General features: G+C 27.3%; 2 protein-coding genes across 6 annotated transcripts in view; both read right to left on the reverse strand.

Annotated features, from left to right (window-relative positions):
- Window positions 1-1,590: 1,590 nt before the first annotated feature.
- LOC130669890 (adenylate cyclase type 10-like) lies at window positions 1,591-11,894 on the reverse strand. Of its 2 annotated transcripts, none has more exons than XM_057473033.1 (28): window positions 11,795-11,894; window positions 11,543-11,716; window positions 11,174-11,449; window positions 10,991-11,114; window positions 10,202-10,503; window positions 9,894-10,116; window positions 9,516-9,819; window positions 8,612-8,739; window positions 8,206-8,358; window positions 8,036-8,141; window positions 7,474-7,973; window positions 6,812-6,964; window positions 6,640-6,733; window positions 6,064-6,181; window positions 5,867-6,007; window positions 5,620-5,769; window positions 5,479-5,560; window positions 5,193-5,413; window positions 4,872-5,030; window positions 4,642-4,757; window positions 4,249-4,569; window positions 3,985-4,121; window positions 3,621-3,910; window positions 3,347-3,545; window positions 3,144-3,280; window positions 2,964-3,078; window positions 2,740-2,878; window positions 1,591-1,808 (listed from the first exon to the last, which is right to left on the reverse strand). In XM_057473033.1, coding segments are annotated over exons 1-28 (5,007 nt in total). In that variant the 5' UTR covers window positions 11,796-11,894; the 3' UTR covers window positions 1,591-1,664. The 2 variants fall into 2 exon arrangements, with proteins under 2 accessions (XP_057329016.1, XP_057329018.1); XM_057473035.1 differs by lacking the exon at window positions 1,591-1,808 and adding an exon at window positions 2,319-2,654.
- Window positions 11,895-11,934: 40 nt separating this feature from the next.
- Window positions 11,935-21,532, reverse strand: part of LOC130669888 (ELKS/Rab6-interacting/CAST family member 1) — a 66,297-nt gene continuing 56,699 nt past the window's right edge. For 2 of the 4 annotated variants that reach the window (XM_057473029.1, XM_057473030.1), the window contains 5 exons: window positions 18,909-19,982; window positions 18,216-18,376; window positions 17,994-18,141; window positions 17,688-17,837; window positions 11,935-16,720 (listed from right to left, as the gene is read on the reverse strand). In XM_057473029.1, the coding sequence (XP_057329012.1) occupies window positions 17,691-17,837; window positions 17,994-18,141; window positions 18,216-18,376; window positions 18,909-19,982 (1,530 nt within the window). In that variant the 3' untranslated portion in view covers window positions 11,935-16,720; window positions 17,688-17,690. Of the gene's footprint in view, window positions 16,721-17,687; window positions 17,838-17,993; window positions 18,142-18,215; window positions 18,377-18,908; window positions 20,762-21,532 lie in introns of those variants that run through there. The other 2 variants (XM_057473031.1, XM_057473032.1) reach the window with 1 other exon arrangement.

Here is a 21,532-nt window from a genome sequence, read left to right on the forward strand (position 1 = left end):
TATATATATATTATACAACCCACATGTGTCTTTTTTGAACTAAAAAAAAAATACGACCCTGAAGTATGAGTGTGAATCTAGCAGACATCAGACAAAAGTAAAATTATAAATAAATAGAGTAAATAATTTAAAAAATAATGTTTAAAAAAAATGCACTTCTTAGCTTCAAATTTTTCAAATGCGCATTTTTTAAAATTTAATTTTATTAATTATTTACTCTATTTATTTATAATTTTAAATTTGTCTGATGTCTGCTACATTCAAACTCATCCCTAAAGTATGAATTAGTCAATTTATAAATTTGAAATAAATAAATAAGAGCCAGTTTTTCAAACCGAGTTTATTTTTATCCGGGTTTTAATTATCGTTGCTGGTATATCTATTATTAATATATAGATATACTAGCAATATTAATTAAAACCCGGATAAAAATAAACTCGGTTTGAAAAACTGGCCCTAAATGAATTAAAATAATAAAATTTAAAAAAATGCGCGTACGGATTTTGAATTTATTTAAATATCCATTTTTTAATTTTTACTTTACTTACATTTTATTCTTTTATTCTCGAATTTAAAAAATTGACAATTGTCAGCTACGTTCACACTCATCCCTGGTTTAAAACAATTAACAAGTTTTGAATTTTTTTTTCAACAAATCAATTACAAAAAACTAAAAATACGCACATGTAGAAAATTTAAAAAACTCTAAGTGTAATTTTTTTATAATTTATCATTTCAAAAAAAATTCAAAAATTATTAGACGTCAGCTGACTTCAGTATCATAAAAAATATGATTGCTCTTTTTACCCTCGAGTAATTTTGTTATGTTGCGAGGCAAATATTAAAATTGAAAAGCTATCAATAAATAAATAATTTTTTTCATTGATAAAATAATAACATAAATTAATTTTTATGAATAATTAATTTATAAATAATTAGTTGTCATACAACATTTATATATAATTCAGCGGTACTTTAAAGAGGTTAGTTATTTTATTTAAAGTTCTGACTTACTGTCATTGTTATTATGACAATAATTTTAAATAAAACCATAATTATAAATTAATTATTTTATTTATAAATTATTCCAGACAAAATGAATTGCCAATTGTTATTTAAATCTATTCAAAGAGGAGCGTCATTATTAATTTCTCGGATAACCTCAATTGAATCTAGTCAATTGAATACCAGGCAGTTCCATGGTCTAACTCAATGTCTTGTGATGAAAACAAATTCAAATATCTATGAATCAGTTTCAAGTAAGAAAAATTTATTGCAACCAATTCAACCGACTTTGAACCACACGTGCGGTATGAAATACAAAAAATTACTTCGTCGTCGTTGTAAAGATTGTTACCTTTATGCCGTCGAGGGAAGATGGTTCGTCGGATGTACAACACATCCAAGACATAAACAGGCAACAATTGTTAAGAAAGAAAAAAATACATGGATACTTACTTCTGTGTGTCAAAATAAGAAACGGCCGTGGTTTTGAACACCTGATTATTATTTAATAATAATACAGTTACTTTTATAATTAATTATTACATATTAATGAATTTTACAAATATAATCATTAGTCTATCAAAATTATATACATATTTCATTACTTTATTTTCATACTTAATTGTTTTTTTTTTTTAAAGCAAGTTTCTACATAAATTTTATTTTGGTATATACTGAGGTAATGGCAGAGTATAAAAAGCAATAGAGTCCTTGTTGATGTTGATATTTTTTTCTATATTTAATTGTTGATATTTTTCTTTCCATAAATATTTTTCAGTGATTGGCAGTGAATTAGTCCATGCCTGGAATGTAATTTTAAATTTATAAGTTTTCAAAATTAATCACTTTTCATAAATTTGCAGTGGCACACAAAAAAGTGCTCTGTACATTTGACTAGATCCATCTAGTCATGAATTTCGACGCACAGAATCCGAATTTCAGGTCAGTTTTGAGCCTACATCTCAAAAATTTTGAGTAAACTGCAAAAAACCTGAAAATCGAGAAAAATCCTCAGACAGCATTCAAGTTGGAATGACTGTTTTTGAAGGCGTCCTCAAGAAGTCTTATAATGAATTTTTGAAGGTATCATTTTTAAGAACTCTTAATTAAGAGTTCTTGAAGACTCCATAAATAAGACGTCAGTTTTGTGACGTCTAATGTAATTTTTTTTTTAATTTCTTTCAAGTCGAAGTCAAAATTAGGAGCTCCTTAAGACGTCATGGTAAGTTCATACTGAAGTCTTATTTGAAAAGTCAGAAAAAAGAACACTTTGAGAATTCTTTTTAAAGACGTCTTACTGAGTTCGCCAGGTGGCTCGTTCGACATCTTGAGAACTTCTTTAAGATGTTAATAAGACGTCCAAATCATAAATAGGAACTCATTCAGAATTCATCAAGACGTCATTTTGCTATCTGGGTCGCATAGAAGAACAAAAAAATTTTTCAATCTCAAACGAGACGTATTTCGATCCGCTGAATTCAAATCCGCGGTTTGTTTAGCTTATTAACCCGGTAAATTTTAAATAAATCGTGAAAAATAGCAGAAAATCACAACATTTTTCCTCATTTAAAACGAAGTATTTTTTTTCTGTACTCGAGTCCACTGAATTCGAATCCTAAGTCAGCTTAGTCGATTACCCCCGAAAATTTCTAGCAAATCATAAAAAGCCACAAATGTTCAGCGCACTTTTTTTTGAGTCTGTGTTATTAAATAAAAATTAATTCTGTTTCATACTTTTTCACAATGATTTGTCCATTCGTACATCAGTTTGTTGCCGGTATTACGTGCGATATTTTTTGATTGCTGTAATAATTTCATACTCGTTTTAAATTTCGATTGAATTATACTAAAGTACGCTTTCATAAGAATATATCTGAAATTATTTATCACTATCAGTTTTTTTTTAAATGAAGAAAAAATGATGTTCTCTCGATATAGAGATGATAAAATAAATTTACCGAGATAAAATAAATTTAGCAACTTTTGTTATTCTTTCGAGTATTTTAAATTGTTTTTTAATGTCTGCTAGGATCATCTGAACAGCGTCGATGTTTTGTCGATCAAGATTATGGACTGCAAATAATTTTTTAGCATTGGAATTAAATTTGAATTTAAATTTAAAAAGGAGAAATTATTACCGTACGACAGGAGAAGACATTCGAGTTGAATTACGGCAGTAAATGATTCATTTATTGTTATTATTTTAATCGAATCGAGATTTCTTATTCTCAGGTTCCAAATTAATGCGGATTCCCACTCCTCCATTCTTAAATACCTGCAATAAAAAAAAAAACTGTCTCAGTAATTATTTTTTAAAACCTTACAAATGTTTTCACCCAACCAGAGCCACATAGAAGAGTAAAATTTCTCTTTAACCCCCACATCTTTGGGTTCGACAATTATTTGACCTTCTTCTTGATAATATTCTTCACAATTTTTTAAAGTTACTAATTTTATTCCAGTTTCCAATTGTAAGGACAAACAAATTGTGTAGTACAGCATCCGATTTGATTCATTTTCTGTAGTCTTGTAAATTAATTCTGAAGTAAAGATAAAAATATTTTATTTCATATTAAATTTAATTATAATTTAAATTTGATAGCTTGAATATTTACTTAATTCTTTGAATAAGGTATTAATTTCTTCGTATCGATATTCAATAATAAATAAATAAATCAAATGTGACAAAATTAATATTTTAAATTCATTAGATCTGACATTTTTAGCCAATTGGAAAACTATCAGTCCTAAATCGGAAATTTTTTTAACTTTATTTTTCAACAAACGAGAACAAAAAATACTCGAATATAATTTTACGATCGACTTTAATTCTTGTTCTGTAAGATCACTATTTTTATCGTCACAAAATTTTATTCCATCATTTTCTATATTCGTTACGAATGTTCTGAAATAAATTATTTTACACAGATTAATATTTGCAATAATAATTATTTATTATTAATTGAAAAAAAAGTGTACTCGTTATTAAATGTATGACCGATAGTTATCATATTTGCAAAAGCGGTACAAAGCGTAATTAAATATTTTTTTGATTCTAAAGCTGAATGCAAACTCCAAACTGCTGCAAGTTGAGCATTTTCGTACAACCCTTCAATCTAATAATAATAATAATAATCATGATAATAATAATAATAGTAATAATTCAATATCATTTTTTAAATTTATAATTTGAAGGAAATGTAAAAAAAAATTATTATAATTTAATTATTAAATGACTAATACCTGAAAGACGGTAAATAATTCAGATAGACATTTTGAAAGCTGATCATTATATTCAGTAGCATCGTCATCAAATTTATCAATCAAATCATTTTTTTTATATGACAGCATGAACTTGAGTTGTTGAAAAAAAAATTTTGTTCTTAATTTAATTACCGAGTTGCTTTTAGGCCACCAGTAACCCATACTTCGTATTGCTTCTTTTAAATTATTTTCCGCCTCGTTAATTTGCCCGATTTGTAAATCACACTTTGCTTTGAGTGTTTTTATTCTTCCTTTTAAAAAAGGGACGGTAACTAATTCGTCGTCGCGTGCTTTGAATATCTATTGGAAACATTTCTAAATAATTATTAGTGTTAGTGAAAATTTTTATTTATTTATTCAATTTTATTTTACCCGGTTCAAAATATCATCTGCGTCATTCAAAAGTTTTTTTGCTTTTGGTACGTTGTAAGTTGCCAAAAGTATGCTGGCAAATTCTAACATCGATATCAATACTTTGTCTTTACGATCTAGAGTATAAATTTGTGGATCATAAAACAAATTTGTTTATTGATAATTAAATTACTTAAAAATTAAATTAAGTACAATGAGAAAATGAATCTAATAATTGTAGTATCATTTACCAATTCCTATGCAATGATCCAAAATTTGTGAGTACGTGGTAATGAGAATTAAATTACATTGGCAGTTAGTGAAATTTAAATTAGAATATGTCTGAGGTATTATATCCGTTTCTGAGCTTTTCATAAATTTGTAATACCATTTTCTTGAATTATCGTGTTCTAATTTATTAAATAAATAAATTAGTAATTAACAATTATTATTATTGCACGGAGTAAAATTTCAAGTCAATATTTTAAATCACATGGAGAAAATATTACTGAGAATTTTTCTCCGTGTAGAAGTCAATTATTAATATTTTTTTTTTGTGTAAATACATTTACTTTTTTGATTTTTAAAATTTTTATAAATTCTATACGGACTTGAGAGTTGTAAAATATCATCGAAATCAATTTTCCGGCTTGAACTTTTCAAACTTTCGTGATAAGATCCCAATAATTTATTAAAAAATTTACTGCCACAAGATTTACACTTTTTCGTATTATTTGCCAAATATCTCAAAGCTTTTTTATGAAATTCTATCTTTTGATTTTCAGTCAATAATCTGTTTATAAATTTCAAATAATAATTTTATTTTCAACCCCTTATATATATATTTTTTTTACATACCTATAAGTTGTTTCCCGAGACTCACTAATCTTAAATCGTAACAAAGTACAAGATGCGTATTTAGGGAGATCAGAAAGCGATTCTACACAAGAAAAATTTAACGTGTAATAAAAACTATGAGTAGTTTTAAATATTTAATACCTCGTATCTTAACATTTGTACATCCACATTTTATTTTTATATTGTCATATAAATTTCTTAATTTTTTAGTAAATATTCTTGGTCCCATACTTCTAGTGAAGTCCCCAGCTGCACAACCAAGTATTCTTTTTTCAAAGAGATTTACTACTGCTATTTTTTAATTCAAATGTTAGATTATAAAAATGATGTCTTATTTTTTATTTCAAATTGTTAAACTATAGATAATTATTAATTACTAATTATTTACACAAAGCAATATCTCGAATAGAAATTCGTTCCATTAATTTTTCCAGCAGACTTCTGTTGATAGTTTCTCCTAATACCGCAGCGCATTTTAATAAAATTTGATCCATTGGTTTCAAAGAATCAAAAAGTTTAAGAAACAAAACTGAAAAATTTATATCATATATCATTAGATATATATTTTATTGAATTTAATTTTACCATCTGTTGCAAGTTCGGCGACAACATCTTCGAGTTGAAAATTTTTCCTAATCGTACAAATACAAACACCTTTTTCTTCTGTAGCTTCTTTTTCCTCATCTAATATCGAAACATTTTCCTGAGAATTTAAAAGTAAATTACAACTCTGATTTAACAACTGAATTCGACCGAATTAAAAATTTTAATTCTGTTATATTCTGTCGAATTCTGCAAAACAGAATTCAACTGAATTGAAAATTTGAATTTGAATTAAACAGAATAAAACCGATTTAAAAATTTCAAATTCGTTTTAATTCAGTTTAATTCGGATTCATAACCAGAAATTGGAGAATTATTTTCGAATTAATCAGAATTAAACCGAATAGAATTATTTAAATTCGTTTTAATTTGGACGGATTCTGGTTTTCCTGCCGAATTAGACAGAATTACTTTTTAAGTAAGGTACCGAATTAACAGAATCTATCTGAATTAAAAATTTAATTCTGTTTAATTCGATCGAATATAGTTGTTTAATCAGAGAAGAATTTTATTACCGTAACATAATTAAGTCATTTTAAATTTAAATTAAATCAATACCTCGTAACTATTTTCATACATTCGCCAGCCGTCTTTTCGTGTTAAAATTTCTTCCTTTTCAATTTCTTCTGCATCAGAGTCTGATGAAAATTTTCTTTGAATTTAATTTTTACAAGATTAATATTTTGATTACTTAAACATAATAATTATTATTATTTACAGTAATAATTACGTTTTAATCATCTTCAATGGTGGAGTAACTAGACCCATTTTTTTAAGCATTTCTCTTGAAACTCTTTTGATTTCAATACCACCAACTTGCATTAAACTTACGAGATAATTTTCAATCCATCCTGGATTCCCCATACTTTTTTCTTGAATTACTCTACAAAAAAATTTTTTTTTTTTTTACACCAACTACCCTTTACAATTTACGGTATTTTACGGCTAATTACGGTAAAATACCGCAATTTATCGTAATTTGCAGCATTTTTATCGTAAGTGCCGTATAATTTTTTATTTTTACAGTACAATATTTTACTTTACGGTAAAATACCGCAGGTGTGCCGTAATTTTAGTAAGTTGCCGTTCTTTTAACGCAAATTTACGGCAAAAATACCCTACTTTTACCATAAAATGCCGTATGTACCGTAAATTACGGTAATGAAAATTTATGATCCTGAAGTTAGCAGACATTTAAAAAGTTTTGAATTTTCGTTTTTCAATAAATCAATTGCAAAAAAATAATATAAAAATATGCACATGTAGAAAATTTAAAAAACTACAGGTGCAATTTTTTCAAATATTTTATTTTTAATGTTTTATCGTCTAAAAAAAAATTCAAAAATTATTAGACGTTTGCTAACTTCAGAATCATTAAAATTTTTTAGATACTTTTCTAACTCTGGAGGAATAGCAACGACTCTCAAAAATTGACAAACTAATCCAGCGTGATACCATTTATCTAAACCTTGAAGATTTATTACTTTAGATTTCTTCTCTAATATCCCAAATAATTTTTTTTCATCGTCATTGAGACCAAAGACTAAAAAAATTCTTTCTTGATCAACAATCGTCGGTATCAAAGTAAGAGATTCTTTGTCAATATATTCTGCGTCATCGATTAAAATCACCCATAATTCTTTAAAGCATTCAAGAACCAACTTTGAAATATATTCGTCTACCCGCTGTTTTTTATCGTCGTCCGATAATGTTGAGTAGCGGGAATTAAATTCAAAGTTCACATTAAATATTTCATTTAATAAATAAAAATATTGTTTTTCACTAATCGATTTTAAATTACGATAAATAATTTTTTCACGATCTTCTTTAGTCATTTCGGCTTTGAAACCCAGTGGAGTGCAAAATAAAAAATTTATTAAAGAATATGGGGTCTAAAAAAATTAATTTTCTTTAAATAAAAAGAAAAATTGGCATTTATATATTCAAATTTTACTTCTAGATCATTGTCAGTAAGAGTTATGTAATTGCAGGCGATATTTTTCGGAATAATTCTTGATATTTCATCGAGCAATCGAGTTCTTCCGATTCGCGGCTCACCTCTTGAAAATTAAACATAAAAAAATTGTTATTTATATAATTTCATAATTATCATATTTATTTTACCTAATCAACAAAATATTATTTATATTTTTCAATGGAATTTTTTGATTATTCCAATTACTCTGAACTTCAGCAAATAATGATTTGAATAAAATTAATTGTGATGTTCGGCCTAGTAATGGATAAATTGCTGCTGTCATTTCTGAATCTTGAAATCTAGATAATAATTTAATTAACAACAAAAATAATAATCACAATTATACATTGCTCTTTACACGGTACATTTAGAACTACTAAATTTTTTTAATACAAATTGAAATACAGCAAAATTTGAAAAGGTAAATTCAGAAAAAAAAATAATCTTTAGACATTTAGTGAATCAAAATAATTTTATGAAATAAAGTCATGTGACGATATTCCAAAATATACAGTGTAATTATAAGTAATTATAAATGTAATTGTTAAATACTGGACTTGTTCAAGAAATTCATATATAGGACCGACATTTGAAATTCCCTTCAAGTGTTTAGCTTCCTGAAGAATAAAATGTCCTGACTCAAGACGTGAGTAAAGAAAACTTTCTCTGTCACAGACAACCTGAAATATTAATCTTAAAATATTTTTATTTTCAATAACAATAAGAATAAAGTACTCTTACAATTGATAATTACAGTCGAACTCTATTACCCATACAAAAAAAAATAATCGGCCCATTACTGGGTCATGAATGGCTGTCAATTTTCAAGCATCGGCTAAATATCGGATGATAACGGTATGCCAAGCATTGGCCAATCGTGACAATCAATCATCGGCCAAAGCTTGGTATCAAGAGAACTCGATCAAACCGTTGGCCAACGAACGGCGGTTAATTGTGCGCCGTTTTTATAAGCAAAAAGACAACTGCCAATGATTCACCAACGGGCCAGTTTAGTTAGCCATTTATTGGCCAATCATTGCAAACCAGGTATCGGCCGATCTATGGGAAAATTTCGAAGCTCGGCGACTTTGTATGGACAGTCAAATTCCATTAACTCGGACAGTTAGTCTACGGAGGAGCGGAAATTTATTTAAATTTCCCAGTTAACGGATGCCCTTTCTTCTTTAAAAAGTAAACTACACGCATGCGCTCTTACATCTACATGAATGATGTACATGTAAATATACACAGACATAGCATCGGGTAGGAGACAGTGTAGCTCGTAGTGGGGGTCGATTGAGGGGAAGTTCCAAGATAATGGAATCCTATAGTAAATGGAGTTCGACTGTACTTCTACCCTAAATAAAATAATGAATTACTGCAATTGTTTCAATGCCAGAGTTTTTGATACTGATATTAAAAATATTACGAGTATTATTTATTTAAAAATAATTACTTTATTTACATAAGCAACCATAAGTCTAGCAGCTTTATTAACCGGCATTCCAATAACAGTATACTCTCGCCTCAAAGTATGTCCAACAACACCACAATAAGTCATACCAGTTGATACTCCAATAGTTACAGAATCGATGTTTTCAATAGCACTCAGTGCTCTCTTTAACTTTGAAGCACAACGAAGTCCTATCTGAGCTTCCAGCTCTTGTTTACCACCTCTGAGACCAAAAATACATAGAAACATAAGGTCTTTATCAAACAGCGATACTTTATTTACACATCCTTGAAGTTTATCAACAATCCTTAAAATTTACAATAATAATTACAGTAAAATTTAATCTTATAGCTTAATTACAATAACAACAAATTAATTTACCCACAAACACGTTTGAACGCTTTGTTAACAATATAAATTAATGTTCTTTTTTTAATATTACTATCAGTAACAACATTTATAAAAACAATTACAACTTGACGAATTTCAGCGATATGTTCAAGTGGCTCATCAAGTTCGACAGAACGTACTACTGGTTTCAGCATATAGCTTCTCAACTCATTTTTTAAATGTTGTTTTGTCACATGAACTACTTTTGGTCTGACTACAATTATTATTTGAGTTAATTAATAATTTATTACGTGAATACTTGGTTTAAATACCAATTACAATAAATTAAATATAATTACGGCTGTAGTCAATAGTTGATTTAAATCCGCCATTTTTAATATGATCTTCAAAATTAATAACAGCAGCAGAATCTTCATCATTATAAATAATGTTATCATTTACTGCAGTTGTTGTAGAATTGGTTTCGTCACTATTTATAGAAGATGTCGATGATACATTATCTGTATAATCATCTTTAGAATGGTCCCACATTGTTGCACTTGCTAAGATTAATGTATGTCTGTCAGGAAGAATTTTAAAAACATAATCACTTGGATTTGCCCATTGCCAGCTACTTGGAGCTACCAAAATATCACCTCCTCTAGAAGAAAAATACTTTCATTTTAGTAAATAAATAAATAAATAATATATAGTCTTCCCAGTGGAAGTCGTCGTCGGGAATCATTGGAAATTTTCGTGCAAGAGGATGACCTCGGGTGTATTCGGTTTTTACTCCCACTCTAGGTATTCTATGTACTAAATATTCTCCCACTTTTCTCTACGCATGCGCAGGTTTGAAATTTTCGATAGTGGGGGTGATTGTGAAGTTCATTCTCTCTCTGGGAGAAGTTTAGTAACGTGTAGACTCATTTTTTACGAGTAAGGGATAAAAATCGACGGCTACTTACTTCCCTGATTAAAAAAAGCGATTCAGACGATTTGCAATGTTAAATGCCCATAAGAAGAGGGATTCAAAAGTATTCAAGGTATTCAAAAGCATTTAAAATTTTTTATTTCGGATCGTTTTAAATCATTTTTTTTAATCAGAGTTTCTGGGAAGACTTTATTGTTATAGTTTTATAGATAACCTGCAAAGAGTCTCAGCATGTTTTACATCCCACACAGGTTTACCAGTAATAATATAATGAGACATTTGTTGCGGATCACCAATTGATGTAAAACATATTTTTCCAGAAGCTATAGCTAGTTTTACTGATAAATAATAAATGTAGAATTTTATTTTAAATTATTATGATTAATTTACTGAATACCTTTCAAAGTGACACCTATATCGGTAATATAAGTTCCAAAGTGTTTTTGGACAATACAAGCTGTTTGCATAGCCTTTGTTGCGAGATCTCGCATCACCATTCCTTCCTGTAACTTCCACATGACAATAAATGCATCGCCTGAAAATTTCAAAACATCTCCATGGTGAGATAAAATTTCCTGGACTATTGGTCCAATGTAACTATTAAGTGTCTCTGTTAATTTTGACGGCCCACTTTTTCCAGACGTTGTATATTTTTCTGTCAATTCCGTAAATCCTATAATCGAGGTCATATACATCGAAAAACATTTTTTAAAAATCTTATTTCCTGTTTTAGTAAAATTATTCCCAGAAAATATAAATTAATGACCTGATATATCTCCCAGCATTAATGTCGTGTAATATTCTCTGATATTATAATCATTATAGTGGTCCAGGATTTCATCTGGGCACATGGAAGCAAATATTTCCGTATGTTTTTCAATTTTTAAAAGCTCAGAAATTCTTCTTTTTTCTCTGACATTTGAAAAATATTTTCCGGTCACTAAAATTTACAAAATTTTAATCGTTTCCTCTAAATAAGAAATCAATTAGACTAAAATAAAATAAATTAATAATTTACTTTTTGTTACTAGAAAATTTAAGGTGTAATAATTCAAAATTTCAGGTTAATTTAAATTGACATTGAAGTCGTAAAAAAAAAGAAGAAAGAAGAAATAACAACAATTAATAGGAACAAGGAAGAAATGATAAAACATGAAATGACAATAGACAATATGTGTTTATTCATTTAATATTTTTCGCGATATAGGTACTTAATATGACTTGTCGCTCTAACAGATCGCTGTCTACAACGTGACGGCCAAATTTTTTTTATTGTGCCTGGCCCTACTATTCGTTATTGTGCTTGAAATCTATAGTGATGGATCAACGTTTTCATTTATTCTGATTTTCATAATATATTTATTTGTTTTTTTTAATTTTAATCTCGCTCGCATACTTTAGATTTCATTTTAAATAAATTCACATTTAATTATTTGGGATTGCGATTTAATAATTAAATATATAGTATTCGAAAGCCAGCAGAAATATGCTGAATGTAGACGATGAGTATAAATGTAAGTCTTATTTTGGATATCAGGATATGATAGAATTTTTTTTAAAACTATTCTAATAATTCAAATAAATAATTATTATGTTATTTTATTTACTTTTTATTTTATCATTTAAATCGAGATATCAGACGTGATTCTCACTGTGCTTTACTTTTAAATGTATCTTCTTTATGTATACTTTTATTATTTCGTTCATTTAGTTTTTTTTTAGTAGGAAAAGCGAAATGCGATGTATTGGAGTATGAAAAGCATCGCAAGGGCGAAGAAGTAATTCGATAGTTTATCGAAATGTGCATCCGGAATTTTTTTTATCGTATGTATACTAGATAATACTTTTTTTTGTATTCAACGACAATTTTTTTTTAAAACTCTTCTCTAAATTACATTCCAATTACATACAATCCGTCTCACTAATGATTCAAGAAGACGGTACTCTAACGATTGACGTCTCTTCGTCCCAATATAATTATCATGATTTTTACTTTTTTTCTATATATTTTAATGACGAATGTGACGCATTATATAATGGCACACAGCATGGCAGTTGCAACAATGTACTTTGATAAATTTTTTTGTATTATATCTTTAGCCTTAACAATTAAATTATTTTTTTTTTTATTTACTGATTTAAACTTAATTTTTATAATATATAATATAGTCCTGACATTTTTACATTCATCCGGTAATAATATTTATTACACTCTCATTCTTTATAGCTTTCTGCGACTGCTTTAATTTATATATATAATCTCTGTTTTTTTTTAATTTTTTAAATAGAGATGATTTTAAATATTTGTTTATTGTAAATTGTGGAGATTTGCAACACAGAACCGCGAAAATAGGCGAATATCAATTTTTTTGTTATTGATTTATTAATGATTATTAGTTTAATATATTATTTAATTATATATCATCATCATCAACGTATTCATAGTAATATATACACGCAAATATTAATTGCAATTACATTCATGACGATACAATTGTCATTTATAATTTATAAACAAATATATTCACGCAATAATTCGAATACTTAATTAATTATGGCTTAATTAATTATAAATACATAGCGTATAACATGTAGAAATTGTTTTTTTTTATTTTTTGTATTTATATTTTCCTTTTTTCCACTCGCATTCATTTTATCTTTTTCTCTCCCTTTCATTCTCTCACTCGTTAATTTTTTGTTTGTATTGAAAAATTAAAAAATGTGATTTGAGTCCAAAGCGATTATAAATTGTGATTTACTGAAAGTAATTAGCGATTCGATATTAAAAAAAGTAATTTTAAAAATTAATTATCTTTCTTTAATATCGAGCCGGCACATAATTTATCAGCAAGTCCATTTGTGTTTATTATAATAATATTTTACATAAAAAACATTCATAAATACTAAACAGTCGAGTGAAAATATAATCAAGACTTCTCTTAATTGAGATTTATTATAATAAATTTTTTTTTTTTTGCGGACACACTTAAATATACATTTATAAATTTTAACCATTATTATTATCATTTGACAAATAAAATAAACTTAATTACTTATACATTTAAATTAATTTATAGTAATTAATAAACAATATTAATAATTCATTTATATAATTTATTGTGTATTGATTTTTTGCAACTATATATTTTTGACTAACACTATTATTATAATTTTTAAATTTATTTGTTCTATAATTTTTTCGAGTATTTCTTCTTTGTTAATATAATAATTAATAGAGCTCATCATCTATAACAAGGAGCACTGAAACTCTTAATTATCTTTGACAATAATAATGATAAGTGCCCTAGCAAAAAAATCTATATAGGAATCCAGTCAAAATTAGGATATGGGTTCACACATGGCTTTTTCGGATGGATTTCTATATGGTTTCCTATAGGAATATTGATCTGTTCCTTTATTCATATATGTCCGTATCAAAAAAGTCCCTGTAAGATTGCATGTAACCCATAGGAATTCATAGAGAAGTATGAATTTATGTAGGATTTACAGGAATGAATATTGGAGTGCATGGATTTATATATCCATAAGTATCTGAATTCCCATACGGAAAATTTACATAGGAAACTGTGGGTATCTGAATTCTTGGATGGATTCCCATATGGTTTCCTATAGGAATATTAACCTCTACCCCGGATTCTATAGAAATTACTTATAGATAAACCGAGATTCCATATGGACTAGATTCCATATAGATTTCCGTCGAAGAAATCCATATAGATCTTTATGTCAAGTTCCTATAGGGGAATCCAGGTACCCACAGTTTCCTATGAGAATTTTCCATATGGGAATTCAAATACTTCTGATTTCTTATATAAATTCATACCCTCCAATATTAATTTCTATAAATTCTTACATAAATCCATACATTTTGATATGAATTCCTATGGTTTCCCATGTAAGCTCACATGGATTTTGTTGATAGGGACGCGTATGAATAAAGGAAGAGATTACTATTCCTATAGGAAACCACATGAGAATCCATTTGAAAATCCATTCATCATGTGAGAACTCACATAAGAATCTAGGCTGGATTCCCATATGGATTTTTTCTATAGGGTATTTTGGTTTTAAATTTTATATTAATTTAAATATTTGTATCAACAAGAATCTTAAATTGATTACACTGTCGTTTTATTTAAGACGATTAAAAAATCGTTATTGGAAACAATCATACATGATTAACAATACGTTCATTTAACGATTAATAATTACTTTATTTATTATTATATATATTATTCTGATAAATTATGACATAACATGATGATATAGGCTTGATATGACAGTGGCACGCGATTAGTCGTTAACAAATCGCACCCTTGACAACCCTGTTGTCACATTTATCTAAAAATTCTATCAGTTTAATTAATCCTCTGGTTTTCTTCTCTAAATTAATATCTTTATTTCTTCACACTAATTACTTTTGCGTTAATACCACATCTAAGTTCCTACTGAAAATTATTTTCGCCCCTTTTTAATGCTCATTATAATATTTATTTAGTATTAATTGTCTGTCGAGGACTTTAAGATCGGATTCAAATATCATCTTTTTAATTAATTTCGTTTGTAATTTTCTTTCCTTTCTTCTTTTATTCAGTAATCGACGGAAATTTTCGTTTATTGAATTTCTATGACTCTTCCAGCAAATAGACAAGATTAATTTCTTTACATAGATTAACAATACATATATGTATATATATTAAAAGATATTAAAGAGTAAAGAAAGCTATATACAAAAGATATTTTAGTGCCTTAAGTAAATACAAGTCTCGGATTTTATTTAAAAAAGTGAAACAATATAAAATATAATAAGTGATAAAAGATAAGATAATAAGGACATGTAAAATATAAAAGAATACATGTATATATTTACAAAACTGAATTAGTGCCTTGGGTATATCTGCATATTAATGCTACATGGAATATACTAATTATTATCATTATTAAATATAATTATATCTCATGGACCTTCTAACCATCATCTAATTATTCAACAAAGTCTTGATAATCCAGCAATTCCAATAATAATAATTATCTTGGATGATTTAAACTCGCTCGCCATTAAATATATAATTCCGTCAGGCTTACTTATATATTTGAATTATTATTAATTTTAAATAAGATGCCTTTTTAACAATTAAACACTTTATTTTTTTTTGCTGCGATCATTATTGTCAAACATGATAAACAATATTCAGCACCTGTCCATTAATTTCAAATATCAAATCAGAGCCTTGATATATGTTACAGTTAAAAAAAATTTATTGGTAATATTTTTATTTATTTTTATTCACAATAATTTTATTATTACGTAAATATTATTGCTTATAGTATAATTTCCTCACATATATGAACTGCAATAACTTTTTTATCTTTTACGTCTCCATATTCTTCTCTAGTTAGATTATAACACTATTAATACTATTACACTGGCATCCTTTATACATGAGTAATATAATTTTTTTGGACCCGTGACGTGAAATCCAATTGAAAAAACATTTTTTTTTTTTTCAGTATTGTTTATTTTAGTTTGTTCTCATTTATATTTTTCTAAACTCTAGCTAATACTTCTATTCTTCTTTTTCGTTATTTTTAGTGGCATTAAAAAATTCATTTTTTCAATTTTTAATTAGAAAAAAAGTTAATTAATTAATTAATGAACAGAAATTAATATTGACTGTAGTTATATTTTTTCGTTTGATTTTTAAAAAATCATAAGTTATTAGATCAGTTTCACCGTTAGCTCAATAATCGTTTATTTAAATTAAATAATTATTAATAAATTGATCATTTTAAATTCGTATCAGCGTACAATTGAATTGTTATGGAGATTCAAGGGTAGAAGATGTCACTGGTCGATGAATGCAGTCCAAAATAAATAAATGAAGCAGAAATTTCATTGCTTATGTTCAAGCCCATATTATTCCTAGTAAAGTAATTTAATTATGTGGAATTATTTATAGAATTCAATTAAATAGTATATTGTGTGACGAGGGATGAAACACAACGATTTCAGACCAGGGTGAAGTTGGCTGATATTACCCGCAGTCTGAAATCGTATTTGATCCTGAGTTACACACTAGATTTTTCATGATTACCTGCATTGGGTCTTGAAGTTTCAGTGTCAGCAGCCAGTCAGAAAAAAGTTAATTTAAGACCAATGGTGTCATCAACTATTAGCGTACACGGAGAGAAATGTCAAATAAATATGCCTCTGCAGCATAGTAATAATTACATTACACTATACTTCGTGTCACGCCGCTCTTATGTGACTGCTTATACTAACTATAGAGTAATGTAATTATTACGCTGCAAAGGAATATTTACTTGACATTTTTTTCGGTGTAGGCGTGAATTGCCACTTGCAATTTATAATTAAGCCGGAACTATAAATAATGTGAGTGAATGAGTCAAAAAATTTAGAGCGATCATAAAGCACACCAGCGCTTTCGCGCTTGAGGTGTGCAATACTATGAATTTTCTATGGATTTTCTTAGACGGCGATCTTGGTCAAAACTACGGCCTTGATGGGTGAAAAAATTTCAGCACATTAATGTACAGTAAGGGATAAATTTTTTTCTCTCCACAAATCAGTGAGTCCTGATTTTCTAAGGATTTTTTTAGACGGTGACAAGTCTTCCCATAAATAGAGGCAAAAATTTAAACTTTCAGGTGTAGATCCGGTGAAAAATTGTATACCCACTACGAAAGATGGTAAGAAGTTCCAATACGCATGTCCTACTTTCCTCCTTGATGTGTAATATACTATACGCGTTTGCTAATATTAATTCGCGGCATTGGACTGATACTAGCTTGTTTCGACTGGCTGCAGACACTGAAACTTTAAGTCCCATGCTGGTATCATAAAAACCATAATAACAATAAAAGCTTACTTATCATCGCGACGTCTCAGAAACAGACTGTGAATTATCGAGATAGTCTTCATCTTTCCCAAGTGTCGGTTCAATAATCTTGGTAACAATTGGTGATTCACTCGTTGAGTCACTGGATTCCTCTTCAGATAATTCCATGCATTTTCTATCCTATTAAATAATTTAATTAGCTGTTTTTTTTTTTATATAAAAAGGATAAGAAGGTATCATGCATATAGAGGTAGAGGTTGAAAGGGAGAAGTTCAATAATCAATAGCAGATAATAGGTAATTATTTTACGTCGAGCATAAGAATAAATCTTCTCACCTCTTCTTTTAATTTATCAAGTAATCTGACTTTATCGGCTTTCAATTGTTCCATTTGATCAAATTGCGTCTGCGTTTTTACTGCTGAAAGTTCCAGAAGTGCAAGATGAGCATCTTTTTCAGATAATGCCGCTTTTAAAGTTTCACACCTACAATAAATTTTATTTTTTAAAGTTTAATTAAATTTATTATAATAAATTCATAAATATATAATTTGAATTACTTTAAATTATGGAGATCTTTGAGTTGAATTCTTCGTTCATCTTTTAGGCGCTTCAAATTTTTTTGACATTTTAAAAATTTTGACATCAAAGGCCGACATGAGTGACATTTTAATGCATTCGCTGATTGCAATGATGTTATTTTTTGTTCTAATTTTATAACCTGATAAATTTATTTATTATGATAATAATTTTCACTTTGGAATGGAGATGAAATTTAATAGATGCATCATAGAATTTAATTTCAAGTCATTAATTGTTTTAGCGATCGACTTAATTCATTATTTTAATATTTCCCAGCTTATATGCACAATGGGAAGTATAATTTATGTCCTTAATCTAATAAAATACCGAGGCAAGAACTAATATGATGATAAAAACCCGCGTTAAATTTAAATGGGATTTAAATAAATTTAATGTTACATTAAAATTTATTATTAATAATAATAACGATAAATTAAAACATAAAGTATTTTTTAAAAAGTAAAAATAATTTACGTGAAAAATAAAATTTCCATTTAAATTCCAAGTTTTCTTTAATTAATTATAAAAAATTAACTAAAATTAAAACTTTGAATTATTATTTATAAAGTACTTTTAGTCTGATGTATTTCAAGTAGAAAAAAAATCGTTAAAATATAAATGATGCATCTACTTAGTGTATAAATTTAAATTCTTGATCATCTATATCTTACCCTATCAATGTAATTCTCTTTGCTCTTTTCCATTTGCTTAAGTTTTTTATCAGCTTTATTAGCAATCGCTACACTGTCTCTAAGTGCATCTCTTAGCTCCGTAACTTTAAGCTCCAATTTTTTTTCATGCTCTTCTTTTTTTTTTATGACATTTAACAGTTCTTCTATTTCTTCTAAATCCATTCTTTCACCAAATGCCCTTTCCAGTGAATCTATTTCATCTTCCAGCTGTTGAACCCTTTCATCCCTGACTCTGATTTCTTCTTTTAACACTCCAATGTCCTCAGCCTCGTATTCACTTAATTCAGCCTTCATATCTTTAATTTCATTTACCATTTTATATATTTTATCTTCTAATTCAATAACTTGCTGTTCATAATCTTGGATACGATTGTCTTTTTCTGATATCGCGTGTTCCATTTCTTTCATTTTAACTTCTTTTTCAAATATAACTTTCTTAATAATCTGCATTTTTTCATCGTCATCAAAATTATTCAATAATTCGTCATCACATAAATTATTTATATTTTTAAATGGCTCACGTTTCATCAATTCTTTATCCAGCGTATCAATTTTATCCAACAATTGATCTATTCTCTCTTCACGATCCTGTAACTTTTGTTTAAGCGCATCGACATTGTGACTCTTAACGTATTCTTCAAGATGTGTCACCATTTGTTCCAATTCAATAATACGTGTTTTTTCAATTCCCACGTCGCCATTTCTTTCAATCCAACTCTCCAAGTCACGTATCCTACGTTCTTTAAAATCAACTTGACACTTAAGCTCGTGTAATTCTTTAACATCTGGATTTTGTTTAAGAAAATCTTCAAATTCAGCGACAGTATACTCCAATTTATTTATTTTAGATATTTTCTTTTTCAATATCCGTTGCAATTCAACGACACCATTTGTCTCTGAATGATTATTTAGAAAATCTTCAATCGATTGCATCTCCATTTCCAATTCATAAATTCTTCTGTCTTTTGATTTTATTTCTTCTTTCCATATTTCGATGTCTTCATCGATAACGCCAGTGCTCGACTTATCGGGGTCGCAATAGTTCTCTTTGATCTTTTTTGGTGTAATTTTATTATTTTCACGCCGTGATACGAGACATAAAAATTGTGAGGAAGTTTAAAAAAATAAATTAGTAAATTATTTAAATTATAAACTTTTTTAAACAAAACAGATTTTTTTTGAATGGCTGTACTATAAATTATTTTTAGCATCGGTCACCGTTTATTGTTCATCCGCTAAAATTATTAATTTGCTATTATTATCATTATATTTTTAATTAATCATTTAAATTATTAATCATTGGTATACGATCATACTTTTTTAAAACTATTACACATACTTGCATTAAATATATAATTTTATTGTTGCCGTTGTTTTATTGATAAATTATTGTTTTTTATTTATTTTAAATTTCATTTGTTTTAAATATTTTTAATTGTTTGTTTTTACTCCTCTTTGTTACACTTAATTATTTATTCGATCAGTTATTTAATTATCAGTTTATAAATTAATAACTATTATCAATTGTTTATTATTATCACTTCTATATGTAAATTATTTAATAATTATTATTATTAATAGATTAACAATGGTCGTTATTAATTCACGAAAAATATTAATTATTAATTATCATTTAAATGTCTTGTCATTTATTCATTTATAATTTCCTGTATTATACGTATATTAGTTTTAACAAACAGTTTTATTTATTATTTTAATAATCACTCATTAATCACTCTTAATTAGCAAATTGTACTAAAAAGAATGGAAGAAGCGTTCCCAACAAAAGAATTACTTTAGAAGAAGCTTTTTAAGAATCCAGCAGGACCCGCCTATTTTTTTTTATATTACAACCATTCGATAAAATTATTTTCATTAAAAATAAAAGTAATTAAATTTGTTACGATTTTTATTAGAAAATCCATGATGGCGTGAAAATAAAATTCGTGTTAGTTATTATTAGTTTTTATTATTATTATTATTTGAGGTAAGAGACCCAGTACCCAGTCAAAGAACTGAATCGTTTATTAGAGAAACCCCTTAAGTCAAGAAAAAAAAATTTTTCAGGAAACACAAAAAACATTTTTTTGGAAAAACTTGACATTAAAATAATAAATAAATAATTGAATACAATTATGTTAGCGTCTCTGAAAAAGATTCCAACAAGAAAAATTTAATTTTTTAACTGAAACTACTTAAAAAAATTATTTAAAGTTGATTGACTTATGGGGTTTCTCAACCAAACGGAAAAGAAAGTTATAAAATCATTGTTTTTTTAAATGTTTCCACTCAAATCATTTTTTACACTGATAAAATGAAGTATTAAATATGTATTTGAACTCTGAAACTCAGAAATTACAAAAAAGTATAATTAATTTAAACATTTTAATTAGTCACATAACAGTCAACAATAAAACAACATTTGAAATTAATTTCCCAAAAAAGCGCGAATTTTAAATAAAAAAAAAAAAAAATTATTTCTGTAAAACTAAAACTGCATGTTCATTTGAGTCATTGACTTATGGGATTTCTCAATTAAATGAAATTGCTGTCACCCCGTTAATTTTTTTTTAAACGCTGATTTAATGCACATTTTTATTGAT

This window comes from Microplitis mediator, chromosome 6, assembly GCF_029852145.1.
Source record: "Microplitis mediator isolate UGA2020A chromosome 6, iyMicMedi2.1, whole genome shotgun sequence".
Lineage (NCBI taxonomy): Eukaryota > Metazoa > Arthropoda > Insecta > Hymenoptera > Braconidae > Microplitis > Microplitis mediator.